A 21,046-nucleotide genomic window follows, 5' to 3' on the forward strand; every position below is an offset into this window, starting at 1 on the left:
GAGGGTAGAGCTGGCTGTTGCTCTGGTGGGCAGAGCTCAGTAAAACTTTAATCCACTTGTCTGCTGATGGGTGGGGCTGGGTTCCCACCCTGTTGGTTGTTTGGCCTGAGGTGACCCAACACTGGAGCCTACCCGGGCTCTTTTGTTGGGGCTAATGGTGGACTCTGGGAGGGCTCATGCCAAGGAGTACTTTCCACAATTTCTGCTGCCAGTTTCCTTGTCCTCACGGTGAGCTACAGCCACCCCCCACCTCTGCAGGAGACCCTCCAACACTAGCAGGTAAGTCTTGTTCAGTCTGCTATGTGGCCACTGCTCCTTCCCCTGGGTTCTGATGCATACACTACTTTTTGTGTGCCCTCCAAGAGTGAAGTCTCTGTTTCCCCCAATCTTGTTGAAGTCCTGCATTCAAATCCCGCTAGCCTTCAAAGTCTGATTCTCTAGGAATTCCTCCTCCTGTTGCAGGACCCCCAGGTTGGGAAGCCTGACGGTGGCCTCAGAACCTTCACTCCAGTGGGTGAACTTCTGTGGTATAAGTGTTCTCCAGTTTGTGAGTCACCCACCCAGTAGTTATGGGGTTTGATTTTATTGTGACTGCGCCCCTCCTACCGTCTCATTTTGGCTTCTCCTTTGTCTTTCGGTGTGGGGTATCTTTTTTGGTGAGTTGCACTGTCTTCCTGTCGATGATCGTTCAGCAGTTATTTGTGATTTTGTTGCTCTTGCAAGAGGGAGTGAGAGCACGTCCTTCTACTCCACCATCTTGAACCAACCTCAAGCATGTTTGGTTTTGATACTAACATTTTGTATCAGAGTAGGGTGGTTGTGATTATTAAACTGACCAAATTTCTTTTGGTTCTTTGTGTAGTGTTTTAGAATAGTACAAACACAGTCACCCTGGCAAGTATCTCCATTCTAATGATTTTCAAATTAAGGAATCATTTCAGATTATGAAAGCTCTTTGTTCACCTAGCTTTGCAAGAGCATGATGTATGCTAATTGCTAACTTTGCATTTTTTTTTAAAGATCAAATGGGCACAGTGGTAATTTTCATTAATCTCATACAGAGCAGCTAATTAAAATTTCCATTATTATCCATCCATTATCTAGTTGTTTCCTTTGTTCAGTATCAGAACAGGATGTTAATAATAAACCATTGTTGTATTACAGCCCTATTAAATACAGTGAGAATTAGTTTAATCTATTGCACTGTTTTGTTTTTAGATGATTTCTTTAATATTATGCTGCACCATATTGATTTTGCTGAAGATACTTTGACATTTTGTAATAGAGAGTTCAGAATTAAATACTTGTTGCTTTAATTTTTTACTCAATATTGAGAAAAGGTGACATACAGTAAAAAAAAAAAAAGAAGTAACCCAAGGACCAGAATGTTAGTGTTTTATTCTTGCAACCTCACTAATTACATGAACTTGGGAAATCAACTTGATTCTCTGTTTATGTAATGAGAGCATTAGAACAGCTGGTCTTTTAGGGCCAGTCCAGCCTTTCCATGCTATCATGTTTTCATAATTTTCAAATATGAGGTTATGTTAAAACCACAGAGTCCTCCTAAGCTTGATAAAAGGCATTTGTTCTCTAAAGTTATATGTCTTCTGTCTTGCTCCATTACATTGTTTGATTCCATTCCTTATAACTGTAGAGTATCCTCAACCATATAATTTAAAGCAGTTTCTAAGGCTTGGAGGAGGGGTGAGTCCCAAGGTGATAGGCTGGCCCAATTGTTCCATAAAGAATATCTCACGCACAACCATGTAGAAGAAAGGATCTAACATTTTCTGAGCACCTTACTCTGTCTATGAGCCAACACATATGAAATGCCTGTTTTTGGCACTTGGTATGCATTGTTTTACTTAAGCCTCATAACAAATATGAAGGGTCAGTGTTCATTACCCCTTTGTCACAGATGAGCAAACAGGTTTATAGAGATCCATTCAGTCGTCTGATCAAAGATTACCTAGAAGGTAGGTGAAGGGCCATGATTCATACTCAGTGGCAGTTTGAGCCATCCCCAGCATACCATATACTGTCTAAGTTTACCTGTTCTATACAAGCATATCTGAATATATTATAATGGAATGTCTCAGGACTGTAATATTCTGAAGTGAAACTAAACTGAATTTGAAAGCTTTGGCATATTGAAGCTCATCATTCATTCACCTGTTTGGTTATTCACCATTCATAGATCCACCATTCATTCAAGAAATATATACTGAGTACTTAACTGTGTGCCAGGTACTGTGTTAAGATCTGGAGATACAGTAGTGAACAAAATAGGCAAGTTTCCTGATTTGTGGAACCTATGTTTTAATGAGGAGGACACAGTAAACAAGTAAAGTGCTAAACGTCATAAACTTATATAAGACTGTTGGGCCGAGACTTAAATGATGAGAACCAGCAATGGAGAGGTCAGAGGTAAGAGTCTTCCAGGCAGAGAAAACAGCAAATACAAAGGTCATTCTACAGGAATAAGCCCTATATATAAGCCTCCAGGGGAGTCAGTATGGCCTTGTCATCCATTAATTAAGAAAATAAGTTTGAGGATCATATGAAAGTGAAAGTGACAGCAGATCTGCAAAATTTTATACTATAAATGTTTTTTATTCCTTTTGGATCTGTAGCCTTAAGAGATGGGTAAATAAGTTATAGAAATGTGGAAATGATTTCACGATGATGGTTTTACTTACTGTGCCATCTGTGTGGTGATTCATTCAGTAGACTTTCTGAACATCTACTATATATCCTACTAAACCAAGAAAAATCAAGTCTGTGGCCATTACACAATATATGGGAGCAAAAAGTATGAAATTGTATTCCTTATTCTGTAATTGTTATGGACAGATTCAATAACAGCACACTTCTGTGGAGGCTCACTAAACCCCATCACTGTGTTAGATACTTGGCATACATGGAGTTCCCAGTCTGGAAGAGAAAGAGACACACATAATGACCTTTGCCCCAGTGTCTTAAGTGCTATAGTAGTGATAGTGTCACAGTGGTACAAGGGAACAGAGTTCCTGTACAGAAGACTTTATCAGACTTTAAACATTTACTGTTTAATGGAATTTTTACAAGTTCAGACATTAAGAATGATTGACAATTTCTATAGCAGGAGGCATTCTCAATAAAAAGCCAAATAGTATGAAACGCTAGGGAATCTATTTCTCATTATTAACATATTGGTTTTTTTTAAACTCTATATCCTCTAATGATATAACTTCTGTCAAATTGGAAAAAAAATTGCTTTCCTTCTTCTAGCTTAGATACTTAGCAGAAACTGAGTGTAATTCATATGAACTTACAAAATGGGACTCAAGCTAGGGTTTTAATTCAGGGGGATACATTTGTAATACAGGAAAGGGGCAGTTATGATTATGTAGATCTGGAATGTGAAACTATGAGTTATTAGTACAATGAATGTGTTGATGATGTTTTCCTCCCAGCCTGTTCCCCAAACTACTTACATAGTTATGGCAAGGTGATGAAGCTAAGGAGCTGTGATGAGATAATGAGTTCTAGTAATAACCCCATGAATATTGGAAATTAAGCTAAAAACTAGTCGCTATCAGATAAATTCATTTAATGGCTTTTTAAGATTACTACAGCATGGGATTAACATAGTTAGGAAAGAATAGTTAGGAATTGGTGAATGCTTTACACTAATTTGTTAACTAACATGCTAATTGGAGACTATATTGTTTTGCATTTTAATAAACATTTTCACTTGGTTTTCAGATAGGGTGATATTCTGACATATTTCAGTAGATTTGGGTTATGTATAATGTTTTGCATTAAATTTTGTTCACTGTATTTTGTAGAATAGAATATAAATAACTAGGAAAATTAATAAGATGACTTCTAAGTGCTCATCCTGTGGGTTAAGGAGGACCAGCTAATGTTAATCCTAATGCCTGGATTGTAAATTTTAGCATCCCTGTCTGTGATACTTTATGCTACTGAAGTCCATATTCTGTTCAGGTTATGAGTACCATCAGTGTAATTTTCCTTTAAATGAGGCTGAGGAGAGTGTTGAGATATATACAACATGATTTTACCACGTGAGTTTTATGACCAAAAGTTTTTAAGCACCTGGCACTCTGTACATATTTTTATACGGTAAAATATTTGCATATTCTATGCATTATTGTATTTTAAATGTTAAAAAAACCCTGTTGTTTGTCTAAAATAATATCTTTTTTTTTAATAGGGAGGGCTGAAAAACAGCAAACATGAATGCACTCTGTCTTCACAAGAATATGTTCATGAATTACGATCTGGTATTTCAGATGAGAAACTTCTTAATTGCCTAGAATCTCTGAGGGTTTCTTTAACCAGCAATCCTGTCAGGTAGGTGCTTTTTTGTTTTGGTATGATTCATACAATTTGTACTGTATATAATTGTTGGGACTGTAATCACTCACGTCATGTAAACCTCACATTTTTCTGACCAGAAGTCTGATGTTAGTTAGTAAAACAACAATGTCTAATTATGAGTTTGTAAACATTTAAAAATATATAGCTAATCTGATCTCTAATAACATGCAATTTTAAGAATACAAATATTAGTTGGATGGTTAGGTCCTCTTTTATTATGTAAAATATGGGTCCAGAAGTTAAACATCCACATTTATATGAAAATCTGTACTCGGATAACAATTATTATCTATTTATTTATAAAATAAATTAAGTACATTGGCTCTATGATATTTTTCCTTTTTAACGTGATAAGTAAATATAGTTTTGTATTCTACAAGTTTTAGATATGTCATTCACACATTTCTGTAGTTTGGGATAGCAAAATTAGTTAATTTTAACCAATAAAGTAAGTAAGAAAATATTAATAAACTCCTCAAAAATCTACACATTTAGGCTATTACCTAGGTACAGAGGATTTTTAAGGAAGAAGTTCTTGCCAATGGTGGATTCCAATAACTGATGTTCTTTTATTAACTATAAAAAGCTTTTCAGTTAATTACACCCCAAATAAAATGTTTTTATAGGGAAAAATAGATTTTCAGTGTAATATGAAAATATTCTGGGATCTACTTACATAATTACTAAAATATTAAGTTCAGAAATGACTGGATAAGAGTATATAGAAACCATATTTTGATTTTATTCTTGTTTTTCCTAATATATGATGGGATTTGTACTTCCCCGACCTATCCACAGAGCCTTGAAAATAATTTAGAGCTCAGTTGTTTCATTTGAATTTATGTATAAATTGAAATATACTATTTATTTTTACCGATAATGCATTTGGCAGAATAACTGGAAAAGCATAATTCTACAATAAAAAATATAAAAAGGTAATGGTAAGATATGACTTGCGTTTGAATACGATAATTATTCAGAGGTGGCCGTCTTGCCATTTTTTCCAGAATGCTTCTGGTTTTAATGATTTGAAAAAGTTTACTGGTGGACAGTAAACGCGGTGTGTCGTCCCCCCTCCCCCTCTCCCCCGCTTCAGCCTCTGCCGCCTCCACACAAAAACTATACTGAACTTATTTCTCTGAAAATTGCTGTTGAGTGGTTGAGTGAGTTGAATAAATGAGTCTTTCAGAAGTGACTACAGAAGTCGTTACATTTAGGAATGAAGCCGGGTTTGGGGGGAACCTAGTAAAAATACATTTTTATAAAGATAGCGGGAAAGGTTTGAAATTACACGCGGGTCCTTTAAGATGTAGGGGAGCAGCCACCCGACAACTCCAAAGAATTGTGGGGCGAAGTGAGAAGATGGCAGGTCTTGATTGGTTAGAGACAGCTGCATCCTGGCGGGTGATTGGCTCCACAGTTGCGTGGGGCTGCTTTTGTCGTCACAATCCCAGCATGCCATTGTAGCCGTTGTAGCCGTTGTAGCCTGCCTGTGGAACTCGCGGAACTTGCTGACGGGAGCCAGACACCACCTCCTCGTCTGCCGGAGCTGCCCTTAAAATGAATAAGAATGGGTTTGGGAGCTATGGCGACATCTCTGCTGCAGGCGGAGCCGTCGGAAGCAATGACCCACCGTCTCAGGGCAGGGTAGGTCTTGCTTTTAAGTCCATACGATACAGGTCCCGAATCCAGGATATTATACCTTGTTGTGTAAACCAGCTGCTCACCTCCACTGTGATTGATAATGTCTTCACGATTAGGGGAATCGAGGTTTCCCTAGTCTCTATCGTGGGGATAATCAGGCAGGCAGAGACGGCTGCAAATTCCGTTCTTTACAAGATTGATGATATGACCACCAAGCCTATCAGCGTCCGCCAGTGGGTCGGCAGAGATAGAGCAAAGCAGGGGATAACTCTCCTTCCAGTGGGAGTATACGCCAAAGTGTTAGGTATCCTCAAATGTTCTGCGGAGGTGAAGAGCCTTGAGGTGTTGAAAATCCGTGTCCTGGAGGACATGAACGAGTTCACCACACATATTCTAGAAACGGTTAACGCGCACATGATGCTGGATAAAGCGGCCTCTGGGCAAAGTGTCCCTGTTGTTCCCTCAGAAATGGATGAGGCCCAGATGCACAGCGAGTACCACCCCGACTTCATCCGGAAGGAGGTGCTGCATTTGATTCACGAGTGTCCTCGACAGGAAGGCAAGAGCGTTCGTGAGCTCCAGACCGAGCTTAGCAACCTGAGCATCGGGACCATCAATCAAGCCATTGAGTATCTGACCATCGAGGGCCACATCTACTCCACTGTGGATGGGGAGCATTTTAAATCTGCTGATTGAAGCACTGAAAACTTTTTTTCATTTTCTGAAGACCCTGCCTCCAGTTGTGACTGAGTTTGACTGTTTGACTTTTAGGAAGTAGATTTCTTTAAACAAAAGATTGGAACTGGCATCCTTTTGGAACTTCACTGCTTTTCCAACTGCTTTGAACTTTTCTATTTTTCTAACTATATTTGAAGCTCAGAGGGAGATGGCGATGGATAAATTGGCCTTTTTGTAGAGTTTACCAGCAAGCAAATGAAAACACTCTTGGATAGATGATTTTGGGGGAGAAAAGGTATAGAAAAAGTTGAAAATTATTAGTTGCATGGGAGCTTCTTCTTCTGAAATACCTACATATTAGGAGAAAGTAGATGCAGTCAAGGAGCCAGTTAAGAGACAAAAAAATATTCTGTTGTTTTTACATTAGACTTATTTTCTGTGTTTGGATTTAGCATATTATAGTCATATTAGTATCTCTTGCTAAATATAGTAGTTGATTAATTCAGATGTGCTAAAGATAGCAGTTTATGAATTCAGGCACTCAGTTCAAATGTTCATTTAGTGATTTGCTCTTACACTGTAGGTTTATGTTTTTTAAAAGATAAGATTATACTATGTTTAAATGGGAGGGTCAGCTTTGACTTTTTTTCTTAAAATATGATTAATGATTGTTTCAAATACAATATGGAGATATTTGGATTAAATTACAATCTCTTGTAGTTGCATAGTACACAGATACCAGACTTTATGTAAGTTTCATGTTCTGATGTATTATTTATAGTACTAAATGCTCTGTTTTATGTATAAGAAGGTTTTATTCTTGTAGGGTAGACAAACAAAAAGTAATAGGAATTTTATTAAACTTTGCAAGTTTAACCAAAATTTATTTAAACGTTTTATTAAAGCATTTTTGCAAATCTTTACCTCCCTGTGTGATTTTTTTCTAAATTCATTTGAAAAGCCTATAGTTTTGTTTTTGAAGATTAATATTGTAATTATCCAGAATAATTTTTTTCTTCTCTATATGATATCAATAACATACATCCTATTTGTAATAATACATTTTAGTATAGGTTATATGACTTATGTGAGGCTTTTAAATAATTGAACACACTAAGCACTCAGTTGTACATACACTGAAGATGGTATCTTTCAAGTTACTAGCTCTGTTACATTAGTGGAAAGAAAAAATATATACATTCAGATAGGTAGAAGAGAAAATCATTACTTGTCTCAATCACAAAAAGAAGGTGCAAAAACAGAAAATCTCTTAAAAGCCAACAATCCATACTGTTAGAATGTGGCCTCTTTTTGCCAGTTCTTAGGAATACTTATCAACAGTTCTTGCTTAAGCTTCCTGAGGCATAAATTTAACTTTTCTTCCCTTCAAAAGCAAAGAAGTCATAAATGACATTCTTTTGAAAACCACAAATGGTTAACATACTATAAATGTGTTTGTTATTTAAATTATCAGACGTCTTTCCAAATTCTAGTCTTCATAAATATAAGAAATTCTGAACTACTCTTTGTCGAAAAGGTTGCCTGCCCTGGGGAAAATCATACTGAAGGAGAGACAGATGAGGGCATATTTCTTCCTCAAGATGTCAGTGTGGAAAGAAATAGTCTAAGAGACATAATATTCTTTTGTGGTATTACTTATACAAATGCTGGAAGCCTGAGATTAAAATCTGATATTTATGACTTCGTAGGTCACTTTCCTAATTGTCAAGTTGATTCAATTGGCAGTTGGCTGGGTAGTCACCTTTCCCCTCACTCTAGGAATATTCCTAGAGCCAAAGAAGCTTTTTGTGGCTGCCTTTGTGCCTGGGAACTGACGCTATATGTATACCCGAATTTAAGGCCAGGGACCACCCCCACTTCCTGCCTCATCCTTTGAGGGGGACTGTCCTCTATCTTTATGACTTGGGGTACTTTTTAGCTTTGTTAATTACCCTAGCACCGCCCCCCCCATTCTTCTTGTGTTTTACTGGGTTTCTGCTGCAGGTAAGGGACTGCAATGGAAGAATACTAAGTAGGTCTAGCTATAATGCGAATGAAAATCAAACATTTTGAGGCAGAAACAATTGCTAGATTGCCATACATGCATATTTAGTGCATGTTAGGGGTACCAGATTTTTCAAATTCCTTTTAAACCATCCACTTGGTATGCAGACTTCTTTTTCAATTTTGTTTAGATGGTGAATAAATTTGGCCAGTGCTCCCCTTCCTCTCCAGTTCTGCCCTGTATGTGAGCCAAATCTTTGAGGATAAGATAGAAATCCTGGGGAAATACCATTGACTATTTTCAGCAGGGACATTTAACTCTGAGGAACCTGATAATTGATAATTATAAGCCACTGGGGGTTGTTTTTCTATGGCTCATAGGCATAAGAAATGTATGCATTTATATTGAACTTGATTCTAAATGAACGGAATAAATAAATTTGAAAATGTTTTCAAGTCAAAGCTAATACTGTCATCACAATTGTTAGTACTTGTTTTATTTTACCTACTAAATTTAGATTTATATTTTGAGTAACTTATACATTGTATTTTTACAATTTCCATTCACATAATGATGAATGAAAAAAGGTAACCACTGAGAATTCTTTAGTCATTAAACCGTTAGTGAGCACCTACTATATGCAATAGGAGTTAACTTTAATTTTAATAAGCTTAAATTTAATTGACTTATGAAATGCTTATCAAAAATAATAATAGTTAATATTTTAACATTTATATAGTACTTATTATCTGCTAGGCACTGTTCTAAGAGAGAGAGAGAGAATGTGTATGTGTGTGTCCCTGTGATTTATAATCAAGGTCCCTGTACCTCGATTTATATTTCCAGCTTAGACCTTTCTCTTGAAGTTCAGACCCCATCTCCAAATGTCTTCTCAGATGCCCTACAGGCATCTTTAAAACATTAAAAAATAATAGCAAGGAACGCTTAACATATATACCACTTTTTATCCCCCAGGAAATGTTCTAAGAACTTGAAATACACACATACAACCAGGGAATCATTATGATTAGTATTAATATTGTTCTCATTTTATAGATGAGGAACTTGAGGCTAAGAAAGGTTAAGTAATTTGCTCCATTTTAATGTTACATGGCTAGTAAGTGTCAGAGCTAAGGTTCCAATCCTGTGTCCTTATCCACTTCTTTGTACTACCTCACAATAAGGAAAGTCTTTTAAAATATCCTCCTTTCATTCTTGTCACATACTAAATATTTTGACTTTATTCCTTTCATTAAAATTTGCCTGACTTGAATTTTTAAAAAAACACTCTGAAATATTTCAGCAACAAGTATAGAGAGTATAAAAACACCTCTGTATTCATTACCAGTTTAAGAAACAAAATTTATTTTTACTATAGTTGTAGAGAACTTAGCCATATAACTCATTAATGTTTAATGGCACTATAACATCCTTTGAGCCTGCATTTTCACTGATTAAAAAATCATCTGAAAGTCTACATCTTCTATAAACCAATGCATTTATTTTTTGAAGTGTACTATCTTAAGAATATATATCATTACATTGAAAAGTCTTCTTCGTATGACCTCATGGCTCTTTGTAGAGAAATTTGGGACTCCTTTGCTCTATACATTATGGATGATACCTCTAGTAATTCAAATGCCATCCATGTGATATTATTCCTATTTACCATTATATGATAAATCAAGAAAGCTTTTTAATTTTACTATTGAGAGTTGCTATTTTTTTGTTTGTTTGTTTTTTGGTAATACCTTAGGTTGGAGCAGTTCAATGAATAGCACTTAATATTATGTAGTTTGTTTTTATATAGCAGTTGGATATCCCAGAAAGGAATAACAAATTCCCCTTGTCCATATGGGGCCTGCATAGGGAGCTTACATTCTAGTAAAAGAAGTCAGACAATTAAAAAATATCTGTATTTATATATACACACACACATACATACATACATACATACATACATACATACATACATACATAAAATGTCAGGTTGTGATCTTTCCTGGGGACAGAATATTGCTATTTCATATCACATGGTCAGTGAAGGCCTCCCTGACTTTAGTGACATGCGAGCAGAGATCTAAAGGAAGTGTGAGAGTGAGCTGTGTTGTCCACTGGAGGAAGAACATTGTTAGAAACAGGAAGCAGCAGCAGCAGCAGCAGCAGCAGCAAATGCTTGGCCTGTTCCAGGAATGTCAAAGAGGCCAGTGTGGCTGGAGGCAGAGAATTGTGAGCCATTGGTAGGACTTTGGCTTTTACTCTGAGTGAGCTGGGAAGCTGTAAGAGGGTTTTGAGGAGAGTAATGGCCTGACCTGACCTAGGTTTTTAAAGGATAACTCTGGGTAGAAGCAGGGAGACCATGTAACGTGTTGCAGTGAAGGAGCTAGAAATTTCACAGGAATTCTAGAAACAGCCGTATAGCTGTGCTTCGTGGAGGGCGATATGGAAGGTCACTTGACATCCCAAGGTAGTCCTAGAGCCTGATTATTTTTGTCATGAGTTTTCAACTCCACAGCAGAAATTCATGGTGCCTCTCCCTGATTTATTCATTGTGAACATGGACTCTATATGAGTCTGCTTCTTTTCCTGATATTAACTACCTGGCCTTCGCTGTATTCCTCATTTAGAATTCTTAATGGGGAGATGCTGGTCCCCATTTGTTTCTGCTCTGGCAAAGCTTTTCATGCCAGGCCACCTCAGCCTACAGGCCCACCTATATGCTGGCCACACCTCTGGTCAGGTGACCATCTCTAATCGAGTCAGTCGTGTCCTTGGGAAGGGAAAGGAAGGCAAGGTGATGTCCAGAATTTGTCCATCTCAGAATGTGTCTCTGGAGAGTGTTGCCCTAAGAAAAGGAGGAGGGGCTTCCCTGGTGGCGCAGTGGTTGAGAGTCCGCCTGCCGATGCAGGGGACACGGGTTCATGCCTCCGTCCGGGAGGATCCCACATGCCGTGGAGCGGCTGGGCCTGTGAGCCATGGGCGCTGAGCCTGCGTGTCCGGAGCCTGTGCTCCACAACGGGAGAGGCCACAACAGTGAGAGGCCCACATACTGAAAAAAAAAAAAAAAAAAAAAAAAGGAGGAAATCAATGTAAGAATAAACCCAAGAAAGAGAATAATTTGTATAATAATAAGTAAATTATATAGAAAACAAAGAAAAAATGGCATGTAGAGGGAAAAATCACCTTGAATGCATCATGTCTTATTTGTTATATAACAGTAAAAGAATCCTTGAAATTCAACAGGAATCATTTAATATTATTCTTCCTTACACAGAACTATCATTAATGAAATTAAATTTTGTTAGCCTTGTTCTCTTTATAAAGAAAATTTTTCTGGATACTAAATTATGAGAGAGAGCATGTTATATGATAGAGTACCACTAGAATGCCAGTCATGATATCTGATTTCCAGGCCTTGATTTCTCACTCTCTATGACGTTAGTCTAATCAGTGAACTCTTTGGGCCTCAGTTTTTCCATATGTAAATGAGATTGGAGCCTTCCAGCTCTAAATTTCTATGTTCTGTGTTCTCTTTTGCTTAGTTCCAATCCTCTTACTTTTGCTATAGGAACAAGATTATTGTTAAGAAATGATTTTGAAGAGTGAGAAAAATATTCCTCTATTAAGACTAAATGATTTCCTAGCATTCTGTTAGTTTCTTGCATTTGTAAATATATTTTACCAACTCTGGACAGTTATTTAGTTTTATTTTATTTTTTTAAAGGTATTTAGTTTCCTTTAAAATATTGAAGGAAGCAGTGTCTGTGTCTCTGTTACATAACTATTTTCCAAAGCTGATATTCATTGGAATCTGGGCATTTGCCCTCTTCATGGCTCATTTGCTTCTGTACCACAGTTTTAACTGATTTCTTTTTGTTCAGCCCCTAGTAAAATAATAAATATATAGACACTCATACACACACTAATAGCTTTACTAAACATTTTCAAAGCACAGTCATTTCAGAATATTAAACAGAGTCATGATATTCAAATTCATATAGTATTTAATCACTTAGATGATAAAGGCTCTAAGAAAGTAATTTCTTTATATTATTTTCTGCTAATAGCAAATATTTAAAAATTCCTTTTATAAGCCATCATTAACTGACCATATCCCAAATCACTCCATTATTTTACATTCCTTCAACATTTATTTTGTACTGTACACATTCACCTGTACCTGCTTATGCTGTATAATAATTTCATGCATGTATGTCTGCTTTTCTCATTTCGATTTTAGACTCCTCTGGGGAAGGGAACCTCTTGCCCTCTTATTTGTTTCATGATGGCAGGTACGGTGTAATTTATATACAATAATGTGTGATTTGATGTAGATGTTGACCCACCATCAGTAAAAACCTATGCTTCTACAGCCATGAGAATGAATTTGCATTAATCTGGCTCTATTTTGTGGCCATGCATTTTAAGATGTAATCGGAGAAAAAGAATGAAGCAAACTTCCTCCATACAAGAGTGAAACCTATTGGTTTGATTTGAACCATATTCATCAGCTACAGACAACATAGCATGCTTTCCACGATGGTCTTTTGTGGTTGCATGGTGAGTTAATGAAACTGAATGTTTACAACTCTATTTAACACCCTAAAAATCCATGAGTTTTGACTATAAAATAAATCCCAATCTGCCACCACAAATCGTATTAGACTTTGCACATACCATGGTCTGTGTGTTTCAGAATGAACAACTATGTTATTTACAGATTTTTGTTCATATTCCTCTACTAAAGTTTATGAAAGGAAGCAGTGCCTGCTGAGAAATGACCAATGAGTTTGGACAATTTTATTCCCAGCCAACCCATTACAGGATGCATAGGTATTTGGCAGTACATTTTATGACGATCCAAAGAAATGTGTAGCAATAAATCATTGTCACTAAGCTTTCTCAACACATGACAAAAACAGGAAATACTGGTTTGAAGAATAGTATGAGAGTTGTGATTGTGTAGAATTCTTTCAGAGTTGTTGCTGAAATTGCCTTATAGCTTGAAGGGTATGTTACCCCACTAGGAAACTGTTTTTTTTCTGTTTTGCTTGGAATCTTAGTTATCTGCCAAATTCATGGCATAGTGTGTATATTCCCTTTCTGTGACGATAGCTTCCTCAGCCAATCTTTTCAAGCAGATGAAAACAGATAAAATATCTTTTAGAGTTTCTGTAGGTGTAGTTATTTGCATTACCTCTGACATATTTGTTTTTACTTGATATTTTCGAACTTCATTTTAGATTTAAACATTTTTCTAGCACATTAATATGCATTTTAACATAATCATCATAATGAAAATAGCTGACTCTTGTCAGTAATACAAATTAGGAATAGAAAGTACTTTCTGAATTATGGGTGTTAATAACTATTTGAACAGCCTATATTAAATGCATTAAAAGCTTGGCAAAGCAGCTGACACTACTTAGAAAGTTAATATAACGTTAGATGCAGATCAATACTCTAAGAACATTTTGCACTGGACTACTTATGGAAAGCAGAATAATGAGGACAATTTTTTATGGTGCAGAAATGGGAAGAGGACTTAAAATTGTGAGCACATCTCATAAGGCAGCATTATGTGCAGTATTGTGAAAGCAGGGTTGTATTTTAAATTTGTTCACTTTAACTTTCAAATGCATAAATCATTTTAGAAGACCCTAGTACATTTTTACATAGACTAGAAAATAGTAAATTCAGAGTAGTTATGTCAAATTGTATGCTTTCTTTTAAAATCTTGGTCAACAATTTGTATTAACAGCAACCATGTTGGCTCATTTAGCTAAGTTGGTCCCATAAATATTCAGTGACATTGAATTTTAATTATATAATATTAGCTTCAAAACAGAATTTTAACTTAATGCAGATCCCGTATTATATCTCATAATAGAACCAAACTAGATCTATGTGTCCTATATTATTTTCAAAAAGAAAAACATAGGAACAGCAAATACTGACTCGGGTTTCTGAAGTATTGTTTCAGTTGGAGAAGATGTTAGAGACATTAAAGTAGAATAAATGATGGCTCCTATGTTGGTATTTATTTTATTATTATATGACATAGGAAACTCCACCAAGGCAATGCATTTTCTCATTTAAATGATGTGTTTTAAATTTGAAAACCAATATGTATATATAATAATTGTCTAAAATAATTAGAAACTTGTAACTGGACATGTAATTATAAAGGTATATAAAATCTAGCAGCAGAGTCTAGGCACAATAGTTAAATGGATTTCTAAATAGAAGGTGAATTTCTTTCCATTTAAAAATATCTTATATGCATTTTATTGTATTTTCTGTATATTCAAAACTAGCCTTGGGAAGAAAATGCTTATAAATATGTGTTGTTTGAGATATTTTTATTTTGGTTTATATGAATTAATTTAAGTAAAGGTCTTAGACACATACTAGAGTTTTATATACTTATTATTATGGGACTATTACTAAAGCAATTGCAGCTTTCAATAAGAGATGCAGATATCCCAATACCATTAAGATGAGGGTAAAACTACAAGCTCCAAGTAAGGCGGGAACGTGGTAGTTTTCAAAAAGTCTAGGACAATGTCAGGTAGTGATTTGAGTATAAAAATAGTTCCAATTTTCCCCATAGCCAAGGGGAAAAAAAAGGCAGAGTATTGACAGACATAGCTGTTATCTGATGAATGACAGTGCATTTATTTTTCAGGGAAGGACATTCTTTCTGATTCTAAACTCAGAGAATTTTATTTTGTGTTTCTTTAAATGAGGGGTATTGAACAACACAGTAGAGTGAGTCTTTGATAGTTTTCCATAAAGTACAGAGGATTTCTGTGAATGTCCATTTCCTCCATGGGGCCTTGAGTTTAAAAAAAAAACCAAAAAACCACAAAGACATGGTATTTCTACAAAGACCCAGAGTAATAGTACTGGTATACAGCTTCCCCATAATCCAAGCTGCTACCAAGGTGTACTTGAGTAATGTCCCTGAGGCTCTCCCTCTGGAATATCTCTCATCTCTACTGGACTTTTGATAGGAGCTGGATAGCTGACAATTCACAATTAAGATGACAGCTAGCACCTGGAGCGCAGGTATTCTGTGTAGTCGATTGAAAGAAGATCCATGTACACTAGATAACAGTGTTTGCTTTATGACCCCAGCTGTTTGATTGGTGTTAGATAATGGGCAGCTAGTTTAGGGAGATTTCCCACCTGGTCAATAAAGCTGTAGGTGTATGTCCTCTCACATCAGGCAGTTTAAACCTGAAAATCTTCTGTTGAGATGGAATCCTTGAAGGGAGAACATAGAAGGCAGTATAACATTGTAGTGTACTTTGAAAAAGTAAATCAGCTTCAAGTGAGATAGCTAGCTTAGTAGTCTGCCATATGAATGTGAATCTCAAACCTTCATATGCTCAGAATCAACCCACTCCTATTTGTTAGGTCTGTTCTGCAGCACCCAGCATTACTGAAAATACGTAGATTTGGTCTATTTTGGAGGGTGCTGCCTGAGTACTGAGTATTGCTATAGGTTTTTTTTAGGGCAAGGCTATGGTACCATACCACCCTTGATACCAGCTTCCAAGAGAGTTACCTGGATATTGTTTCTTAAATTGGTGCATTCAACATTCATTCATCAGAAAGTATTAAAGACTAAGTGCTAAGCTGGAGTGTTAAATGGATTTAAAAAAAATTGAGTTATCATAAATTTCCATGTGTGAATTAGCATTTGTCAAAGAATAAGAATACCCTGAAATGAATCCAGCACTAAAACTATATTAAGCATTTTTCTTTGATATAGAAAATGCTTGGTCAACATTATAAGCATCAATTAAAATGGCAAAATATTTTAATTGTAAGTGGTATGGGACATTGCCCTAGGGATATTCTCTGACCTTATGACATGTTTTGTATCTTGAAAAAAAACTTCTGTCAGTTTATTTCCTCATCATTACTTTCTCCCAGGAATAGAATGCAGGATACGCTGTGCTGTGTTACCATGTGAGCTTTTCATTAATTTTGGTTTCTGCTATTATTTAGTATTGTTTATACATGACAGAACTGATTTTACATGTTGGAATCATGTGTTTGCTGATGACAGTAGTTTGATGCAAGCATTCACCTTCATGCATTTCTCAACTCTTTCAAATGATCTTGGAAAATTGGAGTAATAAAAGTTAAGAAGAGACAGCTATAGAGGAGTTAATTTTGAGGGGCAAGAGCAAATTATACATGCATATGGATTTTTCAAATATGTGGCTGGAAATTTCTGAAAGATATTGATAGGAGGGATGCTAGATAAATATGAATTATCAAATAGTACTGTGGAGATACAAGCACCATGCTGAACACATACTGTGGAGCTTAGGTAAGCATGATTCTGGACTTAGAGCACTCATCCATCTATTCAAGGATTTGGCTCTGAGCCCTGTGTGTATGATTTGGGATCATCTTTGAGACTCCTTGTTCATGACACTTGCCCATTTTCTTATTTGCAATATCTCTTGCCTATTTTTTACGTTTCCATTGTCAATACTTTAGTTCAGGTCTCATTCCATTTGCAGACAGGAATTGACAGAGGAACTGATTGTCCAGCAAAGAGTCCACTGTTCACTGGGTTTGTTTGTTATAGCCAAAGTGAGCAAGGCAAAGTACAGAGGAATAGAGAAGTTAAGGAGGTTAGCAGGAAGTGTAGGGGAGGAAAAAGTTTTACTCCACCCTCTTAGGGTCCCTGGCTGTGTCTGAAAATTAAACTGACAAAGATTAACAGGAGAAAAGCATACAAATTTTACTGAATTTTTACATATACATAGGAGCCTTCACAAGAAGATGAAGACCCAAAGAACTGAACAAAGCCAGAAGCTTTTATACCTTTTAGACAAAGAAGCAACAAATTTGTGAGAAATTGCCAAGACAAAGGGATTTGGGCTAGGGGTAGTAAATGGTGAAGAAGTAAATAGGATGATAAGGGTTAGTTTAACAAAGTTTATTTATACAGCCTTTTGCGCCCTCAATTCCCTGCCTTGGATGATAAGAATGTGTTTCCTTCATGTGGTACATACAGGCAGGATGGGTGACTTTTACATGGGAGATTTATCTCCTGCTTTCATGGAAGAAGGGGCTGGGATGGGGAGCAGTGAGGTCAGAGTGACCTTCTTGGTTCTGCCCTTTGCTCAGACTCCTTCAGCTTAAGATATTCATTATGCCAGGGTGCCATATTTTGGGGCATTGTGTTCTGAACTCCATTGGAAGCAATCTTAAGATGGCTGACCACTTCATTAGTGCTAGGTAAGGAAGCAAGTAAGGCTAACCAAGAACTATTATTCCCAAATTAAAGTTGAATGGCTCCATTTTTTCCAGGTGCTTCCTAATACTTGATTATTGTGTCAGGCCAAATATCAACTAACAATTGCTACATTTTTTGATGTGGATGTTTACAGATCTGTGCTTCACTGGTATGTCTACAATCTATAATAATGAATTGCAATATGGCAGGGCTCTGCATCTGTGCTGAGCAAGTTAACTATTTTATTTATTGGTATATGGGAAGAAGAAAGAAAGTATATGTTTGTATATCCCTGATGTGTTTATTATCTAAAGTTTCCCTTGCTTCTTGATAGAATCCGTAATAAATAATTTTAAAAAATCCCTCACTGGTATTGCTTTCACATCTAAATATACACATTGATGATATTTGAATATAGTTTAACTTTTATCCAATATTCCTTCATGAAAGGAAAATAACCAAAAAACTTGTAACCACTAATTGGTGATATATTTGTTAATTGTTGATAATATAGTTGAATGGGAGGTATGTAAGGACTGAGGAATGGTTGATTCCAATCATGGTTTTGCCATTAACAAGCTCTGTGATCTAAAACAAGTCAATAAAATTCTTTATTTTCTTCATCTGTAAAATGAAGGAGCCAATATGGAGTAACTTAGTTTAATTTCACAGCCAGTAAAGCTACTCTTGTGAGTGCATATTCTTTCATAGAGGTTCGTTTATAAATGAAGATAAAACCTTGTTGTTAATTTAAGTTGTGTTTGTTTCGGTTTTTAACTGTTCCAATTGAAAAGAAAGTCCTTGCATTTTTGAAGGAGGTCAAAGTTACTTAAGCAGTTAAAGCATTATGCTTTCTTTAAAAAGCATTCATATGTTTTGAAAGACTTATCAAATATGTAACTTTAGGAGTAGCTATGTTTCTAGATTTTTCTGAAAGTGAGTGCAAGGCAGGTTGAATATAGTAGAAGGCTAATATTTCTTTCTTAGGGACTTTATACTGCATTGTAATCCTATAAAGGTTTTATCTGTATGTAATATACAGTTTATTATTATTGTTTTGTTGTCATTGCTTTAGATGATTTATATCACTGTGGAAGAGAAAAATAGTGACTTTTTTGGTTTAATTCGTGTTAGATAAGCCTTAACAGTTTTCACGGTGTTTAATGTGGGGTTATTAAAGATTTTGACTGTTCATTGTTCAATGATTATGTTTTGAAAAAAATTATTAAATTTGGATGTATTAAGATGTTTAACTATATTTAAGAGTGCACATATGTACATACAGGTACACACATAATTTCCATAGTATCTTTCTCAGTTTTAGGGGAAGGGGCTTTTAAAATATTATATAAAGATAAACTAGAAAAGACCAGAAATTTACCATTACAGATCACATTCTGAGACAATAAAACATTTGAACTTGCTGAGATTTTTTGACATCCACCATGAGGACCCAAAGAAATGGTTCCTTGTGGTTTGGTTGCAGTTATCCTGTGCTAAAAATATTCAGGAACATAAAATTTCTTTGATCTTTGTCTACATAGCTATCACACTCTATAATGAGTCTTTAATTATATGTTTTTGGAACTGCACCTGGTAGGTGAGAAGGACTGTTGCATTTCTGTTGTTCAGTCATCAAATAGCAATTATCTTTCAACTCTCCTTACCCCTGTTACCATGAAAGAGCATTCATTGACCTTCTCTGCTGCCCACCAGAACTAGTTAGTATAACATGCAGATTGGTGTAGGAAAAAAGGAAATGTGTGGCGGTACGTGCTAATACATCTCTGTTTTCCTCCTTGCATTCAAAGAACTTCTTACCTTATTCACAATAGATAAACTTGGTGTCCGCTCTCTTTCATTTCCAGGGTTTATAAATTAGGAATGTGATTTCCTGGAGTAAGTTCATTTTAACAAAATTCCACTACTAAAAGAAATTGGACGTCCTGTGGAGTGTGTGATAGAATTTTAACTTTATTACTTAGCTTAGGAAAATAAACCAATACATTTTTCTTGTGGAAGTTAACATTTTATTATAAGTTTGACTGGTTATATCACTAAGAAGATGACTTAAGTATGCTAACATAATTATATTCACAATTTCAGACATATGAAGAAAATTTAAAATATGACTGGCTTTTGCTTGAATATTTGGAATGCTCTTTCTCCCTGCTTCCCCTCTATTTACTATAGATTAAAGACTCTATTTTTAATTTCATTCACATTTTTGGTACATTTTGTTTTCATCATTACATTAGGCTAAGACCATCTCTTATATTTTTCTAAGAATACTTTTTAAAGGAGGGTGGAGAGGAAAATATTCTTTGTTCGATAGCCTTTTGGGCATTTTAACAGATTTGGACTTAAGCCATTATGACTATCTCCAAAGTATTGATAATTTTGAGAGCTTAAGAAATTTATTTTAATAAATAAGAAACTTTAATCCTTTGAGGGAGAATTTTACTTAAACTATTGCCTTCAGGAGATTTTTATATGTAACTCAGGCATTTACAATTTGTTGTGAGCAACTCTTAAAAAAATGTGTGAGTAGCATGAAACAGAGCAGGATTTTTCCAGTGAGACCTGATGGGGAGAATAAATGCAGCCAGGTAAAACCCTCTTAAGGAAAAAAACAGAGGATATAGGGAAAGATGGAGTGTCTTCTTTGGTGTTTTCAAAGGAAATTGTAATCTGTTTCAATACTGAACTCAAAACCACTGAGAGCTGGAAAATTGACATATTCAACCTTTTTATGAATCAGGTGAAATAGGTGGTCAGTGAATATCATGCTTCAAAGGGATTTGTACAAATATCTGGAAATGGTAGAGTTACAAATAATAGATATTCTAAATTGGTCAGAAATGGTTCATGTACTAATCTACCATGATGAATAGTTTCAAAGGACATTGAAATGCCCAAGGGTATTGTATTTACTTTCATGTAGACAAACCTGAGTGGATATATATATATATATTTTTAATCTGGTTAAGACCAAGGCAGTCATAGCATATACAAATCCATGTTGTTTTCATTGTTAACATTTAACTTTTTCACGGATATATGTT

The 21,046-nt window shown here is 35.7% G+C and overlaps 2 protein-coding genes across 5 annotated transcripts in view; both read left to right on the plus strand.

The window, feature by feature from the left end:
* The window catches only part of DIAPH2 (diaphanous related formin 2), an 886,034-nt gene that overhangs the window by 209,412 nt on the left and 655,576 nt on the right, over window positions 1–21,046 (plus strand). For all 4 annotated transcript variants that reach the window (XM_082609568.1, XM_082609566.1, XM_082609565.1 and 1 more), the window contains one exon: window positions 4,223–4,362. In XM_082609568.1, the coding sequence (XP_082465694.1) occupies window positions 4,223–4,362 (140 nt within the window). The remainder of the gene's footprint in view (window positions 1–4,222; window positions 4,363–21,046) is intronic.
* Window positions 5,097–7,562, plus strand: RPA4 (replication protein A4). Its single transcript, XM_082609569.1, has one exon. The coding sequence runs from the start codon at window positions 5,950–5,952 to the stop codon at window positions 6,727–6,729; it is 780 nt and encodes a 259-aa protein (XP_082465695.1). The 5' UTR covers window positions 5,097–5,949; the 3' UTR covers window positions 6,730–7,562.

This window comes from Mesoplodon mirus (genome assembly GCF_964341445.2).
Source record: "Mesoplodon mirus genome assembly, chromosome: X".
In the NCBI taxonomy this organism is placed as follows: domain Eukaryota; kingdom Metazoa; phylum Chordata; class Mammalia; order Artiodactyla; family Ziphiidae; genus Mesoplodon; species Mesoplodon mirus.

What these genes read in the sequence shown, in the direction of transcription:
- RPA4 (XM_082609569.1), top strand. Translation starts at nt 5,950, where the DNA reads ATGAATAAGAATGGGTTTGGGAGCTATGGCGACATCTCTGCTGCAGGC.